Source organism: Sorex araneus, chromosome 5 (genome assembly GCF_027595985.1).
Source record: "Sorex araneus isolate mSorAra2 chromosome 5, mSorAra2.pri, whole genome shotgun sequence".
Classification (NCBI taxonomy): domain Eukaryota; kingdom Metazoa; phylum Chordata; class Mammalia; order Eulipotyphla; family Soricidae; genus Sorex; species Sorex araneus.
Genome location: NC_073306.1, coordinates 42358286 through 42382884, shown reverse-complemented (window position 1 = coordinate 42382884; position 24599 = coordinate 42358286). Strand labels below are relative to the sequence as shown.

The 24599-nt window shown below is 48.2% G+C and overlaps 1 protein-coding gene across 1 annotated transcript in view; it reads right to left on the bottom strand.

Moving 5' to 3' along the window:
- Window positions 1–24599, bottom strand: part of CSMD2 (CUB and Sushi multiple domains 2) — a 608999-nt gene that overhangs the window by 271912 nt on the left and 312488 nt on the right. Inside the window, exons 8-10 of the mRNA XM_055138092.1 lie at window positions 23954–24041; window positions 23138–23262; window positions 15715–15836 (exon numbers count right to left, since the gene is read on the bottom strand). Coding sequence (XP_054994067.1) covers window positions 15715–15836; window positions 23138–23262; window positions 23954–24041 — 335 coding nt within the window. The remainder of the gene's footprint in view (window positions 1–15714; window positions 15837–23137; window positions 23263–23953; window positions 24042–24599) is intronic.

The window sequence follows — 24599 nt, the reverse complement described above, 5'->3', positions numbered from 1 at the left end:
TGGCAGGAGGGGGGTCCCCAGCTTGTGAGGAGGGGAGGCGAGAGATGGAGGAGGGCAGTGGAGATGGGCAGAGGTAGGTGCCGCACTGTGCCGGGCAGGAAGGGAGGGCAGGGCCCGGTGACTCACGGGCTCCCTCAGCTGCCCTGCTGGGCGCTGGCCCCGCTGCTGCCTTCTTACCGGGTCTCTCATCCATGCCAACCGGATGAGGAGTTCTGTCTCCCAGCGGGATGGGGCGGTGCTCTGCTCTTTCCTGCTCTCCAGCCCAAGGCGCAGGGAGAAATGCCTGTGGGGTCCCCGCTGAGGAGGGTTCCCCTTTCCAAGTCCAATAGCCCCAAATGCCTACTTTCAGGGTGTCAGCAGAGCCTCCCCCCCCCCAGGGTGTTTCTGGCCTCCTCAGAGGAGAACTGCCTTGCGCTCAGACAGCGAGAGAAGAGAAGAGGGGAGTCGATGCAGAGGTGAGCGAGACTTCCCGGAGGCCCAGAGAGAGCCCAGGAGAAGGGCTGGACTCAGGGAGGGGACAAAGGGTCAGAGTCAGGGAAGGGGCAGTGAGGTGAGTCCACATGTTCAGCTCGTCTGCAGCGGATCATGGATCATGGAGAGCAAAGCGTGAAGAGAAGAGGCCAGGCCGGGAAGGGTCGGGCCGGGAAGGGTCGGGCTGGGAAGGGCATCAGTCATAGGAAGGAGCTGGGCCTTGGTGCAGAGACAGGAAAGGACCATCAAAGGCATGTGGGGAGGTGGAAAACCAGGACAGGGGCAACTGGGCTGTTGTGACAGCGGAGGTGAGAGGTGAGAGGGCCCCAAACTCAGCACGGGGGAAACAGGAACGAGACCCTCTGTCGCTATGAGTGGGCAGCCAAGACCACATGCTTGGCTCCCCAAGACCAGCCGCAATCCTGGGATGCTGGCTCAAGCTGGACTCTCCAGACAGTGCTGACGCTTGCTCTTCCCTGTTCAGTCGATGGGTCTGGGTCCTGGCCAACAGGCGGACCAGCCGGGGGCCTTGAGACCTGCTCCCTGCATCCCTCAACCTCCAGAGCTCCGCATCCTCTCTCATCACCGACCCCCTCGGTTCCCCTGACCCTGTTCTCCCATCCAAGACTCTGCCTGAGGCTCCAGGTGCTCCTGTCTCCCCTTCCTGTCACCCCCAACCCCACCTGGCTCCTCCACATCCAGATCATCCCTGGACATGGGGCAACCTCTCACTGCCTCTGTCCTCCTTGCCAGGGGGAGCATGTGACAGGTGGCTGAACTGACGGGACCGTCCCCGCTGCCTCCTACAGTGGTGGTTCCACCCCTGGCATAGGCTTTCTTGGGTGCGGTTGGGGTGTGCAGGCTTAAAGAAGGGAGAGCTCTAGGGCATGGAATGATTTCGGTATTTTCCGAACAGGGGCTGACTGATAGGCCACATGAGTTTTTGAACCGAGGTCTAGAACCAAGGTGAGTGTATGGGCCCTGGGAAGGGCCACAAAGCCGTGGCAGAGGATGCCACCCTGGGCTGCAGGAGCAGGGGTGGCAGGGCCCAGTAACTCTGGGCAAGAAACGAGCAGCAGGCTGAACTGGGCACACAGGCTGGAACGCCCCCACCCCTGGCCGGGGAGTATCTCTGAGGCACAGTCACAGGCCTTGGCCGCCCTCTCCTGGAAGATTTCTTCACTCTGCTGGACTCTGCACCAGACACAGAGCTACTCCCAACAGCTACTCTGCCAACTTCCGGGACGAAGGAGAAAACCTTGGCCCAGAGCTGTTGGTCAACTCTCCCAAGGTGACACAGGGAAGTGTTAGAACGAGGATTCACCAGGAGGCCAGAGGCCAGGCTCGTTCATGCTCTCTGCTGCCTTGGGGTGTCCCCGTGAGTCTGGGGTCCTGAGCTGGGGCCCTGAGGGACCATCTCAGCTGCCCAGCAGGCACTCAGCAAACAGGGTGAGCAGAGCTGGGGGCATGGGGGTGCAGCCTCTGTGGGGAGTGGGGAGTCTGGCTGTGCCCGTGCCCCAAGCCCACCAGCCTGAAGGCAGAGGGGACCAGCTCACCCCTGTCACCTCCCCAAATGGGAGCATATGATGACTGGGTCTGTAATGGGGAAGGATGGCTGTGAAGGCCGGAACCCAGAGCCATAAAATGATCCGCATCATTGGGCAGAGCAGCCATGGGTGGGAACTGCATTTTACAGCGCCTGACCCAATCTAGGAGCTAATTACACCGAGTAGACTGTTCCCCACGCGCCACAGTGCAGCTCAGGGATGAACCGTGCCGGCATTTTCCTGCTCCTCTCCCCCTCCTGGGCTTTGGCCTTTGCTTAAAGACGGGATTCGGGGATGACTCATTAACGAACAAGCAGATCAATCAGGCTCGCAAGTGGCATTTGGAGGCAGAAGAGTGGCAGCACTCAGAACAGGCGTGATCAAAGCGGCCCATTTGTCCCCGGCGCAGACACCCCCCTCACACCCGTTAGGTAGATGAATCAACGATCCCATCATCTCAGACAGAATTACCGAGCACCTGCCCTGTGCCAAGCACCGAGTTAGCTGCTCCCTGCTAGCATCCGCACTGGCCTGACAGTGGAGAGCAGAATGCCCGTGCCAAGGCCCGAGTGCAGACGGGGAGTGTTGGAAGCTGGGGCCGAAGCGGGGGATGGGTGGGTGCCCAGAAGAGTGGGCATGCCAGTCTTGTAGGCAGCAGGGCCTGGGCTCTATCCGGGGAGCACAGGGGACGAAGAGGGAGCAGGGAGGCAGGGGAGGGAGAACAGCCTGGCTGGGTCTGCGGTGGGCCTGGGCTGGACCACCGAAAGCAGCTATCTGGCTGATAGGCAAACTGGGCGGGAAGGAGATGCCAGCATGGAGGGGGGCTAGCGGCAGCCCAGGCGGCTGGCACAGGCTCTAGTGGGAGGGAAGGTGGCTCGGCGGGAGGCTGAGTGTGTTCCCAGCAGAGGGCACCTGGGAGTGTGGGGAGTCGCTGGGACTGAACCCCTGTCCTAAGCACACGGCCGAGAATTGTGGCATGGAACCGGGACAGTGCAGAATACCGACCCGGCGCCCCCTGAGGATTCCCCGTGCTTTACGGGCGAAGGACAGTCCTGCGGGCCTGTGCCCAAGTCCTGGTGAAGCTCAGAGGCTCTGAGACCCAAGAGGTCTGTCCACGAGCCCCTTTGCCTCCCTGCACTCTCCAGGCTCCTGGGCCACACAAGGCAGCGTCTGCGTAACCAAGTCCTTGGGCCACACCTGACCTGCCATGCTTCTGTGGTTGCCTGAGCTAGGAAGCATTCTTATACTTTCATATATATACATACATATATGATGTTTTCATATATATGATGTTTATTTTTGAAGCTTAGGTGATATGGTTACAATAGAGTTTGCTTGCATGGTTTTGGTGAACAGAACAAAGTGGCTGCACCTTTACTGTCACCAAAGTGTCCCCCCCTGTCCCTGGCTCACACTGCTTTCTGTCTCTACCCTCTCCCCCTCTGTCCTACTGCTTGGTGATGTCAGTTTTGCAATCAAAGACAGGGTTTGTCCTCATTTGTTACTGTCAATACCTTTATTTTGTTTCTCTATAGGACACAGGTGGGTGAGATCATCCAGTATATACTCTCCCTCTGACTTATTTCACCTAAATGATGCCTTCCACACCTGTCCAGGTCACAGAGATGGCACAATCTCATCATTTATTACAGCTGCATGTTATTCCATTGTGTATATAGACCACGACTTCTTCATCTATTCATCTGTGTGGGGCATTCAGGTTGTTTCCAGATTCTGGGTATTGTATACGGTGCTGCAGTGAACATAGATGTGTAAACATCTTTTGGAATTAATGCATTTGTTTCCTTGGGATAGATGTCAAGGAGTGGGAACATAGGGTCATTAAGAATCGGAAACTCAATTATCAAATGCTTCCTTAGTAGGGCTATCTTTCTTTTGGGGGGAAACTCCAACAACAATACTGAGTTTTGTTTTGCAATACGGAACGTAATCAAGGTAAAGAGAAAATGAAGTGAAATTCATCAGTTATACAGTTGGGGGTGGGGGGCGGGGGCGGGCAGTATACTGGGGCTTTTGGTGGTGGAATATGGGCACTGGTGAAGGAATGGTATTTGAATATTGTATAACTGAGACATAAACCTGAAAACTTTGTAACTTTCCACATGGTGATAAAATAAAAATTAAAAAAAAAGAATAGGAAACTATTCTTAATTTTTGTTGTTGTCATTGCTTTATTTTGTTTGATTTTTTTTTTTGGTTTGGGGTCACACCAGGGATCACTCCTCATGGTGCTTGGGGGACTCTATGAGGTTCTAGGGATCAAACTAGGGTTGGTTGCATATAAGACACGTGTCCATGCTGCTGTACTGTGTTTCACCCCTATTCTTAGTTTTGCAAGAAGCCTTCACGCTGCATTCTACAGAAACTGAACCAGATGACATTCCCCTCAACAGTGAATGGGGGTGCCTTTCCCACCATATCCTCACCAATATTGCTGTTTCCAATCTTTTTGATAATGCATTCTTACACTTTCAAAGTGTTGAGAGAATAAACTACCACAAACATGAATATGCAACCCAAACACATGGTCCCCAAAGCCAAAAATATTTATTCTTCAGCTCTGCACAGGAAAACACATGGCTGACTCCGGCCTACACCAGTGGTTTGCAAACTGGCTTCCGGGACACTCTGTAGTCTCCTTAGATATTTCACAAACGACCAGCAGAGGCAGAGAAGTCAGAAAGGGCAGGACCCTGCTCTGGCCAAGAGCTTCCAACGGGATCCTGCTCATGAATCCTACTTGGGATTCTCTGACAGACAGAGGGCAGTGGACACTAGAACTGTCTCTCTTCACAGCTTTCTGACAGAAGCCCCACTTCGGATGGTGTGCAGCAAGGCGAGGGGGCCGGGAGGGCTTCGTAACTGCAATAGGAATCTGGGCAGTGAGACGTGAGCTGAGGGCACCTCAGGGCGTTTCTCTGTTTTTCTCATTTTATTTCCCGGGAATATGAGGGCAGAGGTTCTTGTGATCCGGAGAAAGACAGTTGCAGGTAGAGACTGGCAGGGGTGGGGGGATGGGGGGAAGAGGCAGTGCCGAGACTTGGAGGGAACCACTAAACCAGCACCTCCCTCACCATCTCTGAACCTTAGGCTATGAGCTGCTTCATGTAAGCTCCGATGGAGCTTTCTGGAACACATAGCCAATCACAACCTACAGGATTGGGAAGAAAAGCTGCTAAAGTCACCACAGACGAGTCTGTAGGCTTTGATCCTCTGGACGAAACTCAAGGGTAGAAACTAGGCTTCCCCAGGCCCCTGCCCCTTCTGGACCAGTGCTCCCTCTGCCGGGTGCTGCTCCAGATCTGCTTCCCCTGTTTCCTCAGGAACGTCCCCAGCTCCTGAAGACTGGGAATGGTCAGTGTGAGGACAGGATCGGTGGCACCCTTTCCTCGGGTGCAGTGTGCCCAGTGGGGGCTGCCTGGGCCCTTGCAGAGCTGGGGGGGGTGGTTCTCGAGGCGGGAGGCTGGAGAGAAAGCAGCCCTGAGCACTCAAGAGCTGTGGGAAGGGCCGTCGGTGCTTCGGAGGAAGGCTTTCGAGGTGAGCAGGGTTAGGACACCCAGCAACAGAGACCAACTCTCAGAGGTTCTGGAACCCTGGCCACAAGCTCAGGTTTAAGTTGAGTGGGAGTAAACCCTTCCATCCTTCCAGGGAGTCATTCACTCATCAGCTGATGGAGTCTTCCATCCCGGTTAACAAGCTCTTCCTGTGTATGTGTATGTGTGTGTGAGGGGGGTGTGGGGGTGGGGGTGAGGGGTAGCTCTGGAGAACCAATGGCAGGTGCTATAGTGCTATAATCTGGCCACTTCGTGGCTGTGGGGGGTGGGGGATGGGGATCTCATAGTGTAGGGAAGACAAACTAAAAATGGCATTGTACCAACAACAGGCAAGACACATTACAGTGTGGTGAGGAGATGGAGTGCGGCAGATTGAAGAGCTTGTGGCTGGACAGGTGGGCAGGGCCTGTCTTCAGGACCTGAGGATGGGCAGAAACATGGAGGCCAGAGCCAGTTCTGGGGAAGAAGTAGGTGGTGAAAAGACAAGTGTGGCAAAGAGACTGAGGACTCAGTGGAGGGCATTACAGTGTCCCTCCTCAGAGGCCCAGTCAGTGGGAGGGGGCTGTGAACATACTAAGGGATGCTCTCTCATCACACAGGAATGGGGGTGTCAATGTTTGTTGAATGACTAAATGAGTGAACCAAGGGGCCAGTGAATGTGTTCCTGACAATTTCCCTAGCTGGAGATGACTGGCCTGCAGAGTTACTTTTCAATTTTCTGGATCTACTAAGGAAAGAGTGACATGGAGCCTCCATCAGGGTGTGGGGGAAAAAAGCGATGGTTTAGGGATCTCAGTTCGTGAAAAGGAGCTTTCCTTGCCACCTCTCTTATTTGCCTTTTCCTTCTCCCTGGCATTCTCACTGGCCCCAAGCTCGCTCCTTCTCCTGCCTAGCTTTTCCTTCCTTTTGAGCGAAGGGGAATTAAGTTTCTTGATGTAATCCAGCAAGCTCATGCAAATTGGATCAACTATCTTCGGTTCATACCAAGAAGCTGTGAAGGAAAGCCGATGCGAGCAGGTGGGGGGGCTGTGAGGCAGGTATGTGTTCTGCTCCTGTTCATGGGAATTTCAAGCGTTGCGCAGGATGAGGCCCCAGGCCCAGCCTGGGGCAGCCACACCCAAGAGGGCTCCCTGACTCAGGTAGGTCTCTTCTATTAGGGATGCAAGAGATCAGCCACGGGGCAGGCTTCCCCGTGTCAAAAACAGTGCTTGCTGCAGAAGAGGTCTGCAAAGCACTGGTTTTTTTTGGGTGGGGGGCACTCAGGAACCACAAGGAGAGATTCTAAACACTGTGCAAACATGATGTACGTGCCAACAAGAAGGGCTGATGAAGTGCTGTCGGAACAGAGGAAGGAACAAGACTCGTGGGGTTAGGAACGCGTTTCAGATGAGGGGGTGTGTGGACTGCAAAAGGAGGGGAAGACGTTTCCTCGGAGAACAAGGCCAGAATCTGGGACAGGGTGAGGCCAGCAGAGTCTTCAAGGGCCTGAGAACTAAGCTCAGCATCTCATTTCCCAAGGACACGCAGCCCTCGGGACAGCGCACAGTGGAGACAGTATTTGCTAGTGTAAAGCTTCCTCTTCTTTATCTCCTGAGTCTGTTGAACTACCCAGAGAAGGGACTGGGGCGCAGCGGGCAGCTCAGTGTTGGCATCCTGGCACAATTCTGCCTTCTCACACCAAAGTACTGCCTCTCTCTTCAACCTGCTCATGGGCGGTCCAGTGTCTAGTCACTGAAACTACCCAAGCTCCCTCCCAGCTCAGTCAAGCAGAGACTGGATAAGGGACTGGAATTCTAGGAAAGGTTTTCATGACCCCCCACCCCACCTGCCCCACAGAAATCTGTGCACAGAATCACTCCATAGTTACGTGGAGACAAATGGGACCCAGTCCAGTTCTCCATATTTCTGCAGGCAACAAAACTCTCAGATCTTGGAACAGCCTTTTTCTTCATCATTTTCTTTCCATTTCCTGGAGTATCAATCCCACTTGTCTGTCCCTTCTTCCCTTCGTTCATCCTCCTCTTCCTCCTCTGTCTTCTCTCTCTTCCTTGTTGCTTGCTTTTCCTTCAGCCAACAAACACAACCAAGTGTCCATCACCCCTGAATATTAATGCCTCTTACCTCTTTCCTTCTTTCTTCATTCATTACAAAACTTGTCATGGAACAGACTGGTCTACCCCACATCTACAGAGGCTTCCCTGTGTCCAACTCACTCTCTACACCATTGCTTGTCTGCGTCTGAGGATCCAGGGTTCTTCTTCCAAGGCCCAAACCAACGATCTCTTTATAGAACTATTCCAGAAAATCTCAGGAATTGCTAAATGTATCCAATGGCAGACAGAAAATGTCCTACTCTCACATATGATCCTCCTCCCACCTCTTACTTAAACTGGCTCTACTTTCTTTTACTGGATTCCTTTTTTCTGGAAGCATGCTGCACCAGAGGCATTCACTATTGTCCTGGTCTTCTTATTCTTCCCAGAAAGGAGTTTCCATTTCTTAGGCATCTGGCCTCACCATGTGCTAATGAGAGAACATATACACCTCTCTTCTGAGCCCAGATTTTATCCAGCTTTCAACCAGCATATCCAAATGCTGTTGGTGGAGCCAAAAATATTTCAATCATACCAAACTTCTCTCCCAACAGCTGTGAAATATACATTTCTCCACCCAGTGCATTTCCATGTCAAGCCTTCCATTGGCACGAGTCAGAAAACTTGAGTTATGATTCACCTCCTTATCCTCCATGCTAATATGCAATCACCCCACAAGTAACAATCTATTCTCTTCATTTCTCTCACTCCACATTTCCAAACCCTTGGCTTAACTGGTCTAACTCCCTCTAATGTTTTCTGTAACTGTCAAAATAAACTTGTAAAAATTCAGACCTTCCTGCTTTTACTCTGGGTTAGAATAAAGAGTGGCTCCCTTCCGTCCCAAGGCTGATCCCAGTGCTGTGCTAACCACCTGCTCCCATCAACTCTGAGACCTTGTTCTGTCCTGGAGCTACTTAGACTCATTGGTGATAGAGCCGGACAGACTGGGTTTAAATCCTGGCACTACCATTTACTGACAATGCACTATAGTTAAATTTCCTAACCTTTACCCTATAAATGATTCAGTTTTTTCATCCATCAAATGGGACTGTAAAAATGTAATTAACGGCGCTATTAAAGGATGAAATAAAATCATTTATAGAGAAGGCTTAGCTCAGTGCTCGGTGCATAATAGGCAAACAATAAGAGATAGTTATTACTGTAATTACCAACAGTCTAAACCCTCTACCCCCAGCATCTGCTTTACTGGGGCTGGAAAGAAAGTTCAATAGCCTAGAGCATGCTTTGCATGTGGGAGACCCAGGTTTCATCCCCGGCAGCTCAGGATTCCATAAGCACTGCTGGAAGAGACTCACAAGCACAAGTGAGCGAGGAATAGCCCTCAGGCACCCCTGAGTATAGCCCATAAATAAAAAAGAAACAACTGGCTTCAGGATAAAATAAATCCCCTTTGCCAAGAATGTTGCTGTTTATGGCTCCTTCTGACCTTTGCATCCTCATCTTTACCCAGGTACCCTGACTTCCTCTCAGTTAGGAAAGGCCATTCCAAGCCTCTAGGCCTTGCATGCACCACTGGCCATTTTGAGCTACTGATTTCCAAGTCTTCTCTTCCTTTAAGACACTGCTCTGGTGTCACCTCCTTTGTGGAACTCTCCTTGCCCTTCTACGTAGAGATTCCTACCAAGGTTCCCCATAGCATCCTGGACACCCCTCCATCAGCACTGGCCACACTCTAGGTGGTTAATTTACGCAAGCCCGTGTGCACATCTCACGAGGGCAGGCAGCACACTACTGAGGATGGAGCAATGACTGCTCAGCTCAAAGAAGGTGCCATGACCTTAGGGGGCTCTGCCTGCTGCTGGCAGAGGCAGTGCAGGGTCCTGCTCACAGCCTGAGCACATGCCTGCCTCTCTCCTGAGGGTCAGCTCCAGAACGGGCTTGGAGCAGCTGCATGTCATGTCGGGAGGCTACCCTTGCCCTCCAGTCCTAAACTCTGAATCCCTACACACTTTCACCCTCCTTTCCACATTGCACTCTCAGATCTCTGCTCATATGGGGTCAGAACAGGGACCTTCTGGACTCCCTCAGCACCTTCTGTAGCCCACTCAAAACCCACAGGATGCTGGGAACACATGGAGGGATAGACATGGAGGGATTGACCTTCACAGGGGCTTGGCTGGCCATGACAATGGGGAAATGACTGTCATGGGACCACTTATGTCCACACTGTGGCCAAAGCTAGACCATCTGGGTGGGGGTGTGGATCAGATCAATTTTTCAGAAAGTTCTCAGCCTTACCTACACTTCTCCCTGCACCTCACTGTCAGGGGCAAAGGAAAACAGACCACCATCTCTAACAGAGCACTAGAGAGACCCCTTAAGTCACCAATTAAGTAACCTCCAGGGCTAACCTCCATCCTCACTCCCACGTGGCTGGAGCCCCCTTTCCCACGGACTAGGTTCACCAGCTGATGGTTTGCTCAGATGTGACTCCTTTCTGGGCGTTGGTCCTATAGAGGCTCTCTGTAATTTGTAGAGCTCTGGAAACGTGCACACTCTGGTCCTTAACCAAACATTTGATCATGTTGAATAAAATTTATAAATAACCAAAAACTTGTAATAAGTTAAAGAGTGTCTTCTCCTGTATACTCCTTAAAATTTCTGCTGAAGCCCAGGGTGCTGGTGGCAGGGCCTTTAGGGAGATTGTTTAGGGGAAATTGGGGCATAAGGGAGAGTCAGAGCTTGTTGGGATCAGAGTTCTCAGGAAGGAAGACAGAGGCCATGTGAGGACACAGGGAGAAGGAGGCTAGTGATGCATTCAAGGGGTGCCTTCACCAACCACCAAATGTGCTGGCACTTTGTGGACTCTCGTCCTACAGAACTCCAGGAAAACAAATGTCTGTTGTTTAAGCCACCCAGTCTGCTGCGTTTTGTTATGGAAGCCTGAGCAGATGAATATAGTAAGAACGCTTAAAAGCACAGAATACAATCAATGTAGGAGTTCCAAATGTGATTGAGAGCGGGAAACTGGTTATTGTCTTTCCAATCTGTTAAAGTAGGACTTTGGGTTTTTTTTTCCCCTTGCGGGGCGGGGTGGAATTTGGGCCATGCTCAATGGTACTCAGGGTTTATTCTTAGCTGTCTGCACAGTGCTTATACCTGGGAGATCTTGGGAGATCACGTGCAGTACTGGGGATTAAACTGCCTTCAGCCACATACAAAGCAAGTGCCTTAACCTGTGTGCTATCTCTCTAGCCCTGAACTTTGGTTTTGATATCCTCATGACAAAGAGGGGCAGGTGATGAAAGTCTGCATTTACTAACGCGGGAAGATCTACTACAACACCCCTAAAGAAAGCTCGGCTCCATGAACCTGCACCCACAGTGTAAATGTGAATTAGAAATAAGCCTGTTTCCCTGCTACCCTCATTAGGCAGGTGAAGCTGTGAGCCTGGAGACAGTGTGGACACGAAAGAGAAGTGTCTGGATTTTCCTATGGGTTTGGTTTGAAACCCCCTCACTGAGAATTTAGTCTAAAGATGTTTCTAGCTGGCAAAGCATCCAGACAGGAGGCAGAAGCAAAAGAAAAAGCATTTGCTTTCTGGAAGAAGTTATCTTTTACTTAGGGTTCAGAGAAATCCCAAAAAGTGTAGGATCCCAAGCACACAGTCAAAAATACTTCTATTCTCTATGGAGGAAATACAGTGCTGGAGTATGGAGAGAGAAACAACTGTCAACAGAAAGACACTCATAGCCTACGGCCACTAGGACTTGTTGGCACGGGCGATGAAGTAAGAATGTTTGGGACAGTTGTAGAGTTAAAGAAAAATCTCAACTCCAGAAGAAGAAATAGGAGACTATAAAACACGATGGAGAACATGTTGAAAATAACTGATAAATATTTAGTGATTTCAGTAGCAGTGAAATGTAGCTGAAAAGACCAACAGTCAACACAGTGAGAAAAATATGAGAGGAAACATATTTGTCAGAAGATGAGTGAATAATAATCAAACCCACCTCACCAGAATCTCAGAAGCAGAAAGGAGAAAGATTTCAGGAGAGGCAATAGTTGCAAAAGATATTAACTAAAGTTTTCCCCCAAATAAAATAAATGATCTAATAGATTCAAGAAAATTGAGGACTGTGGGTAGGACCAATTCCCAAACACTCACAAGTCAACTCCACATAGTGAAACTGAGCAAGAAAGAGGAGGCTCAGACCAGGGACACATACACAAGGAGGCCAGTGACCCAACAGTGGTGAGGGGAGCTAGACAGCTTGGGACAGTATTTCCATGGGCAGAAGGAACATATCTATCAACTGACTGAAAATTAAGCATCTGGTGTACCAGTGCTCTTTGAAGAATAAGGTGGGGCCGGATGTTTTAGGACCAATAAGCGCACTTGTCATCAACAGGCAAATGAATTCTAATGTAGGAACTTTGGACAGAATTCATTCCCAAGAGAGGAACTACTGTGCACACAGGACTAGTGAATGGAGTAATGGTAGCTATGTCCGGAAATTCAAGTGGAGGCTGGTTTCATTAAACAATGGCAGTGATGTTTGTCAGAAAAAGTCAGGCAACATGAACACAGAGGTATGATACAGTCTAATCCAGGAGAGAAAAATACAAGTCAGAGTGTTCTAAGACCTCTGACTATTCGGGAGGAACATAAAAATCACAATTATTAGAATTTATTAAGCACGTATACTAATATTTCTAGGGTGACTGTAAGAGAACAGAATTGATTGTCTAATTTAAATGGTCTACATTTTGTAGTTAAAGGAAAGATTAGATTGTTTAAAATTCACCAGTACACAAAAATATAGATAAAACAGAAGAAAGTAGACAATTGAAGGAAAGAGAATAGGAAAAAAATTATTAGACAAAGACCCAAAGATAGCTGATGGGAAGGAAAAGATAGCTGGGAAGGAAAAGCTTAAAGGTCAAAAACATTACTATAGATAGACTCATTCTATAATTTATTTTGGAAAAGTTAAATTTTTAACAAGATATGTGATTCTCAACTTGTATGCTCTATTAAGGCAGTTTCAAAATATATAAAGAAAAAATTGACAGAACTTCTAGAACTATTAGACAAATTCACGATCGCAGTGGGGGATTTTAAAATGCCTTCCTCTGCAGTTGGTTGATCAAGAAGACATAATGAAGATAGAAAAAAATAAACACAATTAACAAGCTTGATGTAATGGATACAGCAGAATTTAAGACTGCACAACACACAACTTATTCTTTCAGGCATAGACAGAATATATGTGAAAATGGCCACTTCTGATCCAAATGGTACATCTCGACAAATCTTAAGTATTTCAAATACATACAATGTTTTATGACCACAAGCTTTATAGTTAATAAAAATATATACAAGAAATTCTTTTTTTCCCTGGAAATTATGTCTAAGATATATCTAAATAAGTAATGGTTGAAAAAGTGGAAGCATAATAAAAACCAGAAAATATTCAGAACTAAACTATAATAGAAATACAATTTGCAAAAAATACAGGAACATAGCTGAAATAATCTTAGAAAGCAGTCAACAGCTTCGAGTGTTTAAATCTGACTGGAATATAATTAAGCATAAAAATTAAGATACTAGAAAAATAACAATGCAATGTAATAGATGGGAGGAAGTAACAATAATGAGAGAAGAATAAAAAATATGTTCAGAGAAGTATTTGAATAACAAAAATATGAAAACAAATAAAACAAAGATATACAATTAGAAATAAAGAAGAAAATAAAAATATGACATATTATAACAAAAACTTTGCAGGTAATAAATTTGAAAACTTAGTAAAATGAATTCATGAAATAAAAAATAACCTGAATAACCTGAATAATCCATTAGTCATTAAGTCTTTGCTTTTCTGATTGGAAATACATTTTCAGTGCTAAGAGCTTACTCCTAGCTCTGTGCTCAGGGATCATTCTGGGAGGTGCTCAGGAAACCATATGGGGTGCTGAAGATCAAAACAGGGTTGGCTTTATGCCAGGCAAGTGCTTTATCACCTAGATTATTTCTTTGTCCCCTAGTCATTACATCTTAAATATATTTAGTTTAAATCTTCAAAGGAGAACCAGGACTAGATAGTTTTGCTGACAATTTTTTCATTTTACAAACAATTCCAAAGGAAAAAGAGGAAACACTTTCCAAATCATTTTATGAGGCAAATTACATCCTTCACATAAAAATCCAGCAAAATTCATTTTAATATGAAAAAAGGTGTATCTCATTAGCTAAATAGAAGCAACTTATTAAACAAAACACCAGCAAATCAAATATAGGAATGCATAAAAATGACCAAGTTGGGTTTGTCCCAAAAATGCAAAATTAGCTTAAAATTAGAAAAATCAACCCAAGTAATCTACCACATTTAGAGACTCAAGAGACAAAATCATCTGACCACATCAACAGATACAGAACACATACCTAGTAAAATTCTATACTCATCCACAATAAAAGCTCTTAGCAACCTAGGATTAGAAAGGAATAGTGAGATTTTTTTAAAATAGGCTTTTTGTTTATTTCTTTTTTTGGTTTGAGGAACATACCCAGAGGTACTTAGGAGTTATTCCTAGGTCTGCACTCAGAAATTACTTCTGGTAGTGTTTTTGGGACCAGGGATTGAACCCAGTCCGACTGCGTGCAAGGCAAGCACCCTATCCGTATACGATACTGTTTTAGACCCAGGAATGGTGAATTTTTGAAAACAACAATAACAAAAAACCTTCAGCAAACATGATGTCTAAACGGTAAACAAATAATAAAGTTCTATTTCCCATTAAATCATGACAAGAGTAGGCAGCACGACGATCTGGCATTAGAGTGCTCCAGCCAGAACAGTGCAGCAAGAAATAGAATGAGAAATGGGTATAAGGGTTTTAAAGGATGAAACTAAACTATCACCTTTATAGGTGATGATAATGCAGGAAACCTCAAATAAATCGATTATTACAAAGGAGTTGCAACACACAACAATGAAATAATGAAAGTGAATGGATACTTATTTTATTTACTCACGGTCCTCAGAAGTGCTTTATTTATTATTTCGGTCCCTTGCCAGTAGTGCTTGGAGGCCGGGTAGGGGAACCCCAGGTGATGCTCTGCCTGACCTGGCAGGGTCCTGGGGGTCACCAGGACCACATCTATCAGTGCTTGGGTGTCACTAAGACAACACCTGGCAATGCCTGGGGAGATCAAATCTAGGCTCTCAGGGATGCAAAGCAAGTGCTCCAACCTTTTGAGCTATCTCCCTATCCTCTTAATTGCATTTTTAAACATCTGCAAGAGACAGGTAGAAATGAAAATTTAAAAATATGATTTATAACAACAGCCACAAGATATCTAGGCAGAAATATATTAAGAATTTATAAGAACTACTATGGAAAAAAATCACACAATTTACTGAGAGTTATTCAAGAAACCCTAAATAACTTGAGTTATATCAAGCTTAGGGACTTGATGATTCAGTGCCATAGAGATATTCGTTCTTCTTCAATTGATCTGTAATTTTGCTATAATTAAAGTAAATATTCCCACGGGCTATTTTGTGGATCTTGGAAAAAGCTCCATGTAAAATTTATGAGAAAACAAAGGTCTTTTCCAAGCAAAAATAAAGACAAGGGAAGCCAACAGAAAAAAAATGTATAGAGTAGTACTACAAACACAACACAAATAAATCCTAGGAACATAATTTTGAGTAATGCCGAGACTACTGACAACATGATTATGTTCCTATGAAGTTCAACTGCTTGAATACTAAACAACGGATTTTAGCAACACACACTTAGATGCTAAATACAAGGAAATGCTGAATAATAAATGCAGAATCAAGGTAAGGTCGCTGTAATCATTCTTTTCCAGCCATTGGAAGATGGCTACATCGGTATTTGTTTATCATCTACTTAGTCTTTAATAAAAACCCATTTTAGAGACTCGTCTGCTGCTGGCCACAGCTCGGTTCTAGGTTGGAAATCCCTGGCAGAACAATGGCACCCAGCCCAGCCTGGCCCTCGGTGGGCCTTTCGCTCCCCGAGCCTTACCTTGGCAGGGTTCAGTGCCGTGATGATCCACACACAGTGCGCATTGTTGTCATACTGAATGGGGAAATTGGGGGAGGTGATGATGCCCGAGGGGCCTCGCAGGTGGGCATCACACATGCGGGCTGCAGAGAGGACGAAAGACAAGCCTCTTAGTTTAGACCAGGTCCAGTCCCTGACCTCCCTGCCCCAGGCGAGACCAAGTCTGTGCCCTTCTTCCCCAGGGATAAGCTTCTGCTGCCCCATTCTTTGCTCAGTGGTTCCCAGCAGACTGCAAAGGAGGCATAGTACCAGGCACGGTACCCGTCACCCACTGCTCTGAGGCAACAAGGGACTTCCCGGGCCCCTCACCAGACTGGGCCCTTCTGGGAGATGAACAGATGCGGGCTCCCAGTGATGTCCTCCAACAAGTTGGCCCCAGGCCCCTAGGGGTGCACTTCTTGCTGGCCTGGGCGCTTGCCGGCCTGTCTGTCTCTCCCCATTTGCTCTCAGGCCTCCTGAAGCAGAATCTCAGCATGTCTTTATCACGGTCACCCCGTTTGAGGTCTCAGAATGTCTGTGCTTGGGGACTCTGCCAAGAGCCCGTGGCCAGGCACGCAGGGGGATTTCCGAGCCATTTGAGGCCTTGCCGAGTCCTTCCTCACACTCAGCCTGAAACCGACGTGTGACGGGGAGCCCAAAGATTTAAGGTGAATTAGAAGAAGTGCTCTCCTCAAGTAGATATAAAGTGTTATCAATCACAGCTTAATCTAATTAAGCTCTTTAAAATAGCTTCTGAACTAATTAGATTAAGTAGTGATTGATAACAGTTAAGGTACTACATTGTACCTAGGTGTTTGCTTTCTTTAAAAAACCGTGTTCTTCCGTTCTTGCCACTTCATTCTTCAATGCTGGCACTCAGCTATTTTAATAAAGAGTTCTATGAGCCTGTTCTGTTGCTGCCCACATGGCAATTTATCCTAATTGTAGGCAAAGTGCCTAACAGTAAAGAAATAGTGAGCCAACGCAACAAGCCTAAGTGTGTCAAATGAAAGCGGTGTCAAGCCTGGTTCCCTCTGACGGCGCCGAGTCTCCTCCGCTCCTCTCGGAGCACGGACAGGGCCGTGATAAACCTCTCCCAGGAAACCCTTCCTCGGAAGGGCAGCGGGCCCGAGTTGCAGCTCCCAGACAGTCAATCTCTTCTCGTTTCCCATACTCATTCCTGCACTTGCTCATCCCAACATTTATTGAGTGACTATTATAGGCCAGGCTGAGTGTGGAGTGAGAAAAAATGTTTATGACACAGACCCTCTGCTCGGAAGGAGGGCCTGGCAAGGGGGAGGAAACAGGTGCCACCCAGCACCAGGCAAGCAGAACGAAACTGTCAGAAGGGCAGCAATGTCTGGTGGACTGGAAGATGGTGTTGATGATGGCCCCTGACCAAGGCCTGATGAGTATGGAACTAATGAGATGACAGAGTGGGGGGAGGGGTGGGAAGGGATGAAGGCACACCCCAGGCTGGGGATGCCATCGAAGGGAGCTGAGATGGCCATTCCCGTGCCAGAGTTATTCCACCTCACTTATGTTCGCGACTTCCAAGCCCAAGAATCATTTTCTACCTTTCCTGAAGCTTCTTGACCTGGGATTCCCTTCCTATGACCACGTGTGAGACCGTCATGATTACACGCATCAGACTAAAACCCTGTCTGCAAGATCAGGAATAAAACCCCAATGACAGTCCCCCTGCTAAAAAAAAAATACCCAGAACCCAGTCCTGCAGGGAGCTCCTACAAATCCCCCGGAACACTGCTCTGCCCTTCTTCTCAAGTCAGCTTTTGTCACAAAAAAGCTTTCTGTTTCAAATCCCATTTATCCTGTACCTGTTTCTAAGAATTAGAAGATATTTGCAGTCTGTTGAAACATGCGGTAGATAATTAGAGAGAACAGGTCAAAAAGGCATTTTGCCCCTTTAAGGGCTTAGAGGTGTTTAATTAAAATGTTACAATCTGCAGATAGTTAATGTGAAGTGCCTTAAAATAGGTGTAGAATAGAGCATCAGCTCCTCCCCTCTCCCCACTTCTGTCTGGGAAAGGTTGCTGGGGGACTGGGGGCAGACAGACAGATTTTCCCCTGAGCAGGCAGAGATGGATGGCTCATTGCTGTACCCAGCAAAATGGTAGGTGCTCAGACAATGTCTGAATAAAGGAAAAAACCTGCTTCTGTTCCTTGATTTGCCTGTTCCCATCCAATGTTTGGGCTGGTGAGCTTTCTAGAGACTTTGCTGGGACCTTTTGTGTCTAAGTGCTTCAGGTACTCGGCTCCCTGCCCCCCTATGCATACACAACTTTTCTGGACACCCTTATGCCCTAGGATGGGTGACTGGATCCCAGGATTCAGGGTGGATACATGCCATGGCCAGTGCTGGCCCCCAAATACGTTGGCACCCTAAAGTGAGGTGCTCCAGAAGCAAGTGTCCCTGGTTTCCTATCTCCCTGCCCCCTTCCCCGTCCCCATGTCGTTCCCAGCTGACTCCATTCTATGTCCCCTGGCTTCTACGACCAACTCCATCCTCAGCCTTCCCACCATCCTCTGGACCCACTCTGTGTTCAACTGTCAGGCCAGCAAACCCTGCACTGTGGCCGCCACCTGCTTCAGAACCAAGTACCCCCTGGGCCTTGACTGAAGGCCCCGCTCCTGGCCACTCCTCCACCCAGCATGTGATGTGGGGAACTCCTCCACACTCTGCACTCTGCTACTTTCCACAGACATTTGTCTTGGGCCTTGATTTAGATTCCCCCTCCCCCATGGACACTAACAGTTTCCCTCTAACCACCTGCTCCCTAGCTTGTCCCCTTACCCAGGGGAGATTCCCATGTCCACCATTATGGCCACTTTCTTGCAAGTCCATCCAAGTTGAACCAAACATGAACAATCGATATTGTCACTTTCCTCAAAAATGAAATGATGAAGATTGCCTTCTGCGTGACTTTCTACAGTATACATTACTAACAGAGCACTTTATCAGCAGCACGGAGGGCCAGGGGACTTTGGGAACACTGGCCATATAATCTAGCACAGTGGTTTGCAACATTTCCACGGTTGTACATTGGCAAACATGAACCACCGGTTAAAAAACATTGTCAGTTAAGCAGCAACATTTTTTTTTGTATTGACTGGCAGGAAATTCTAGTGATCAGGGGTTGATAAACACTCTTCATGCAGTTAGTACATCCCCTAAGGAGAATGATTAGAGAAGAGAAGCAGAGAGGGTGGAGTTTGAGAGATGAGAAATAGGGGTCGGACTTGGGGAGAGGAAGAGAAACTGGGTCAGAGGGGAGGGGAAAGAAGGGGAGAAGTGGGGGTGAGGGGGCTGGGGGAGGGATGGAAGGAATGATCACTGAATTCTGGACAGCATCATACCTAGGGGCAGACTGGGAAGCTGAGCCAGTGAAGGGCACCAAGGAGGAAGACAGGCCCCTCCTACTTGCATGACGGCTGGTTTGTGCTCTTCTCCCCACATTTCATTCCCGTTTCAGGTAACAAGGGAGAAGACTCAGAACACTGTAGCTATTTGTTCTGGGCCATCTCATGTGCTAACAGCAAGGTAGGAACTTGAACTTGGATCTTTGGGTCCTGATTCTTGGGTTTCATGTATATTAATATATAATTAACAAATGTAGGCATAGATTTGATAGGCAGACAAATTCACATGCATATGTCTGTATATATTGGTATTATGATAGGTATTATATATAAATATGAACATACATATGCATATATGTAAACATACACATAGTGGTTTCAAAGGAAAAGAATCCAGTGGTTTTGTGGGGCACATCTCATCTGGCCTGGTGTTCAGCATCTATCCCGTCAACATCAGTTTGTGGGTATCAGAAAGAAGATCTCCTGATCTCCTTTCCGCTCTCAGAAAGGGCTTTCCCTCTCCAATCCTAACACTGAAACCAGAGCAAAATGGACACTTTCTCAGTGCTTTACAGATAGGGCGCCTTAGGGTCTCAGGTTGCCATGGAGCTGGCTTAGGGGGTGTTGGGTGAGTGGGCAACTCTCCAGCCTTCCTGGACTTCACTGAGAGCTCTGCTTGCATCTGCTGCATGTACGGGATGCACAGGGCTTCTGGAACGGCTGGGAAGGCTGGGTCTCCATGTAACACGAGATGGAGAAGTTTTCCCTTACACAGTCCTGCCTCTCTGTGAAGCTGGAGATGCAGAGCTGGGCTGCTCCTCGCCCTCCACCGCCCTCCACCTCCTCAAACCATCTCAAGGATCCAGATAAAACGCTTGTTTTCAGGGTTGGGAGTGAAGAGAACGGATAGGGCTGAGAATACCTGATTCTACATTACAAACGCTGGTGCAGTCCCCAACTGTTCATTCACTTCAATCACTGATTCATTCAGGTTGTCCTCGAATGTTTTGTCAAGAACCTATTATTTGCCAGGCCCCATGTTTTAGTCGAATTAATTGGGTGGAAAATGAATATTTAAAATCAAATCATATTTTAAATGCATTAGAGGGAAAACAATACCGCTGGGTAGGGTAGCGAGTCCGTTTAAGAATATGCTCTTTCGGTAACCTGCTTATTAGTGCAGCTACCTTGCAATTGAAGGAGTTTTGTCCCTTTCTATTCTTAAAGCAGGGCTCACATAAACTTTCCTTTAAAAAAATCTTCATTAGAATTATAATTCCAACTAATTAAAAACAAGAGATTTGAAAAGGAGAACTTTAAAAATTGCCAAAGTAAAAGGCTCCTTAAATTTCATTTGGATCCTGGCCTTGGGCCATCAGAGAAGCCCAGGAGAGATCAGCCATGCAGTGTCCTCCGAGCTCTGCTCTGCTCTCTTACTCCTCGTGGGTGACCTCAGGGGGGACAGGAGTGGGAAAGGAGCAGGAGGGGGAGCTTGCTGGAGTCCCCCTTTCTGCCAGGTCCACAGGCGTCCCCACCTCTGAAGAAGTTGGTCACAGGCCCCACTGTGGCAGAGCCATCCTGCTGTTCACTTTCCTCATGTGGGCTACTGGATAAAAATGGGTCAAGAGAGCCGCCAGGACCCACAAGTCAGGAGGCAGCAGAGCCGTGGTCCTCGCCAAAGCCTGCCCGAACTGTGCCACCCGAACTGCAATTACAACATGATCTGACAGGACTGGGAAGGAATGGCTTTGAAAGAAAGCTGCAGCCCCCAGAGCCTGAGAGGGTGTGTTCCCCCGCCACTTCCAGATCTTGGAGGCTGTGGTCCAACAGTGCTCAGCACCTTAAACCAACAAAGGGCATCATCTCTCCCCTTGAGGACAAGTCCTCTCCTCATTGAGTCTCAGTGACTCATGATGCCTTTCACTGCCCCTGTGTGAAGGCTCAAGAGGTGGTGAGGCTGTCTAGACACCAGATTCACAAGTGGTGATAGCTGGACTCAAATCCACTTCGGTCAGCCCTGTTTTCTGTGATTTCCTCCCCATTTCACCATGGCACAGAATGGTGTGAGAATGGATGTGGATAAGCTTAGCACAGTGAGTGCTCAATAAAAAGTAGGGCAGGCAAGGTAAAGCCCATCACATGGAGTGCTCTGAGCAGAGAGCTGTGTGTGGAGAAAAAGATGAGCCCATTTCTGGAATGTGAACGTCCTTCCAGGGCACAGCCCTTCCCCACCCCGAGCACACAGATGAACCACCACCATTTCTAGGAGAACAACTGTTCTCCAGTGGAAAGGTCTCAGGGAGAGATCAGATCCAGTCACTGTCTAAAGGCGTCATAATTCTGGCTCCTCAAAAGGCATTTGGGAAGGACAGATGGGAAAGAGTCTGCTGGTCCCCAAGCCTGATCATCCTCTGCTTCTCTACACAGTTGCTGTTTGGCTCCCCGGAATCCGAGTGCTCGAGTGCTGTGCTGTTCCATTATTCATCTGTTGAATCATCCGCTCGGGGGCTGGCTATTGGGTGCCTACTTTGTGCCAGGCCCTGTTCTAGGCAGTGAATGAAACAGATGCTCTTGCCCAATGCACACATCTAGGACACAGGCATCTGGCACCTCCTACACCTCTGAGTGCTTCTGTATCATCAATGTCCTCCGATGTCCAGTAACATGAGATGGGCATTGTCATTACCAAAATCTCCACTTTAGGAAAGAAAACAAGCCTGGAGAAAATACAGATTGACCCCGTTCCCCATGGCTAGCTAGCTAGTGAGAAAGCTGAGATAGCCCACAATGATTTTGTTTGATTTAAAAAAAATGATTATCTAGGTAGAGTCTGAACTAATATGGCTAAAATCAGTGGAAGTGCAAAATATATTAACTATAGATCAGGGCCATGGTCACCTACAAATTGAGGGGGAAGGAATGAATCTAATGCTTATTTGAAGGATACTTTTAAGATCCTTGATTTCTTATCAACACATTAAAAAGGGGGTGAAGAAGTGGGGTTCCACTCTGCACTTTTTTGAAATAATGCTCTCTTTTCCCTGAAATCTTTCCTCTGATTTCATCCTGAGGCATATGCTGGAGAGAAGCAAATTTTTTCTTCTTACATGGAAAGATTCAGAACATAACTTTACGGTGGCACCTTCTTCCTTCCAACAGGACTCTCCAAAGAGCCTGCTAGCTTGGTGTATAAGCTACAGGCTGATGGTGAAACTCCTGCACCCAGGGCTGAGCTCTGACTGAGAGTTGACACCGTGGAAGAAGAGAGATCACTCAACACAATGTCTCCTGGTACCCTGGGGGTGAGACCAGGGATATCCCTCCTACAGGAGCAAATGTTCTCCTTGGCCCGAGGAAGCAAACAACTCAAGTCTGATATAGTGATATTGTAAGATTATTTGGCTGAAAGGGATGCCACCAGCCCAAACGGGTCCAAGAAATACCTGGAAAAGTGACTGCCTAGGCTCTTGGGAATAAGATGCCCTAGTGTGAGTTAGGAGAAAACCATGGAGGGACCTTTGGAGAATCTGAGACCCTGATTCAGGTTCCTTTTTCATAGCTAAGAGCATTCTTTCTGAAGTGATAGGTCTAGTTATGGTCAAGTAAGTGCAAAGAAATGGGTCCACCAAGGCAGATGAATCTTGATTTACATGTGTCATAATGGAACCGTCAACAGGACATTCAACAAAGCAACTTCTTTTCTGAGCTAAGTGGAGTTGTGGTCTATCTGGGCACTGTGCTAACAAGCTGTACCTATCTGGCTCCCCCCTTAGACTCTGCCCATTCAAGGCAGTGGCCATGTTTGGCTTCCCCACCTCTGCCCCACCTGATCTTAGTACAGGCCTTGATACAGAAGAGGTGTGAAATCCGCGTGTTAAGTTGATGAGTAAATGTGCGCAGATCCTGAGGCCTGGGGAGCAGCAGGAGCATAGTGAGTTCATCTGGATGAGGGCCTGGGTGCAAGGTGCTGGCCCCCTTGCCAGCCCCACGCTCTGGGAGCCCCCCGTTCCCAGGGTGCCCTCACCTCGGCACACGGGCCTGTGGTCGCTCCAGGCCGCAAACATGTCGCTCACTTTCATACAGGTGATCCGCTTGGACCCTTGCAGGTCGTAGCCCTCGTTGCAGGTGAACTGGACGCTGGATCCTAACCTGGGAGACAAGGTGTGTCTGTCAGCTCACCGGTGGGGCCCAATTCTTCCCATGTCTACAGGAAGTACCACACCAAGCTTCATTTCTCCACGGACCCTTAGTCTCTATGCTATGCAGTTTTCTCTCTTGAAATATTCTTGGGAAAGAATGTCTGCTCCTCATCTTCTTTTATTTGGGCCATTGATGACTTTAGGGTTGAGTTAAAAGGTGACTTTGTGAGCAAAACAGCAATCCTCTGAGATAAGTATCAATTAGGAGAGCTAAGAGTGGGTGGATGATACCCATAAACTTTAATGAAAATGGAAGATTGTAGGACAATGCCCTGGCCGTTAGAAAATTAGCAAAATGCACTAATTATGCCCAGTTCTAGGTTCTCCTAGATTACAGATGGCATGAGCCGCCTGCTGACGTGTCCTCACTGATGCTGAAAGTCCTGAGTCCCTTAAATTGGTAGCAGAACCCTCCTCAGTCCTCCCCTCCTACTTAACGCACAGGATCCCATTCCCAGGACTGGGCCCAGGAGAGCCACGGTCATAGCTTGTCTCTGGAAAGATTCTGTCCTCCTGTCCACACCATCCTCTCGGGTCTAGCTCCAGGATCATTAGTCCCCATCTTCCCTCCAACCGGGCCACCCCCCGCCCCCAACCGCCCCCACCTTCCTACAGTCAGAAAGTTCCCAAACAGAGCTTACCTGAAATCCGAGCCTAGTCTTTTCCCCCTTTCAGGTATGCCAGGGTCTGGACACATATTATGCCCTTGCGACACACCAACCTGAGTTACTACAAGGCAAAAACAGCACACACAGAGCAACGGATCATCACAGGGCGGCAGAAGCAGGCAGAGTCTCGGGGCGGGAGGTGGCTACGGAGACACCTGCTCCACTGGGGATGTGTGGGGTTGCTGGGGTCCTACTCAGCTTGCATGTGCAAAAGCGGGGCAGACCCCCCCAAACCAATGTCCCGCACCCCCATCGCCTCCTTCCATCCCAGTGGCCAGAGGTGAATGGCCCGTGGCCCCAGGGACCACCCCATCCCACATTTCAGATCCAGGGGTCGTGACTCTAGATGAGATGAGCCCCCCAACCTCAGCCCCGCATGGAGAAATGACTCGAAGAACGTTAAATAAAAGGTGGATGTGTGGTCAGAAGCAGGAAAGAATGCGGGAGAGAGAGAGAGAGAAATGTGCAGGCTGAAGTCCAAGGCGGGGACCTGAGCTCGGACTCAGAGTGTGCTGCCGAGACACCGGGGGAGGCAGAGCGAGCCACCCCAGCACATGCCACAGCCCATGCCACCTGCCAAGGGCACCGAGCAGAGGTGGTACCTGCTGTTATTCTGCCA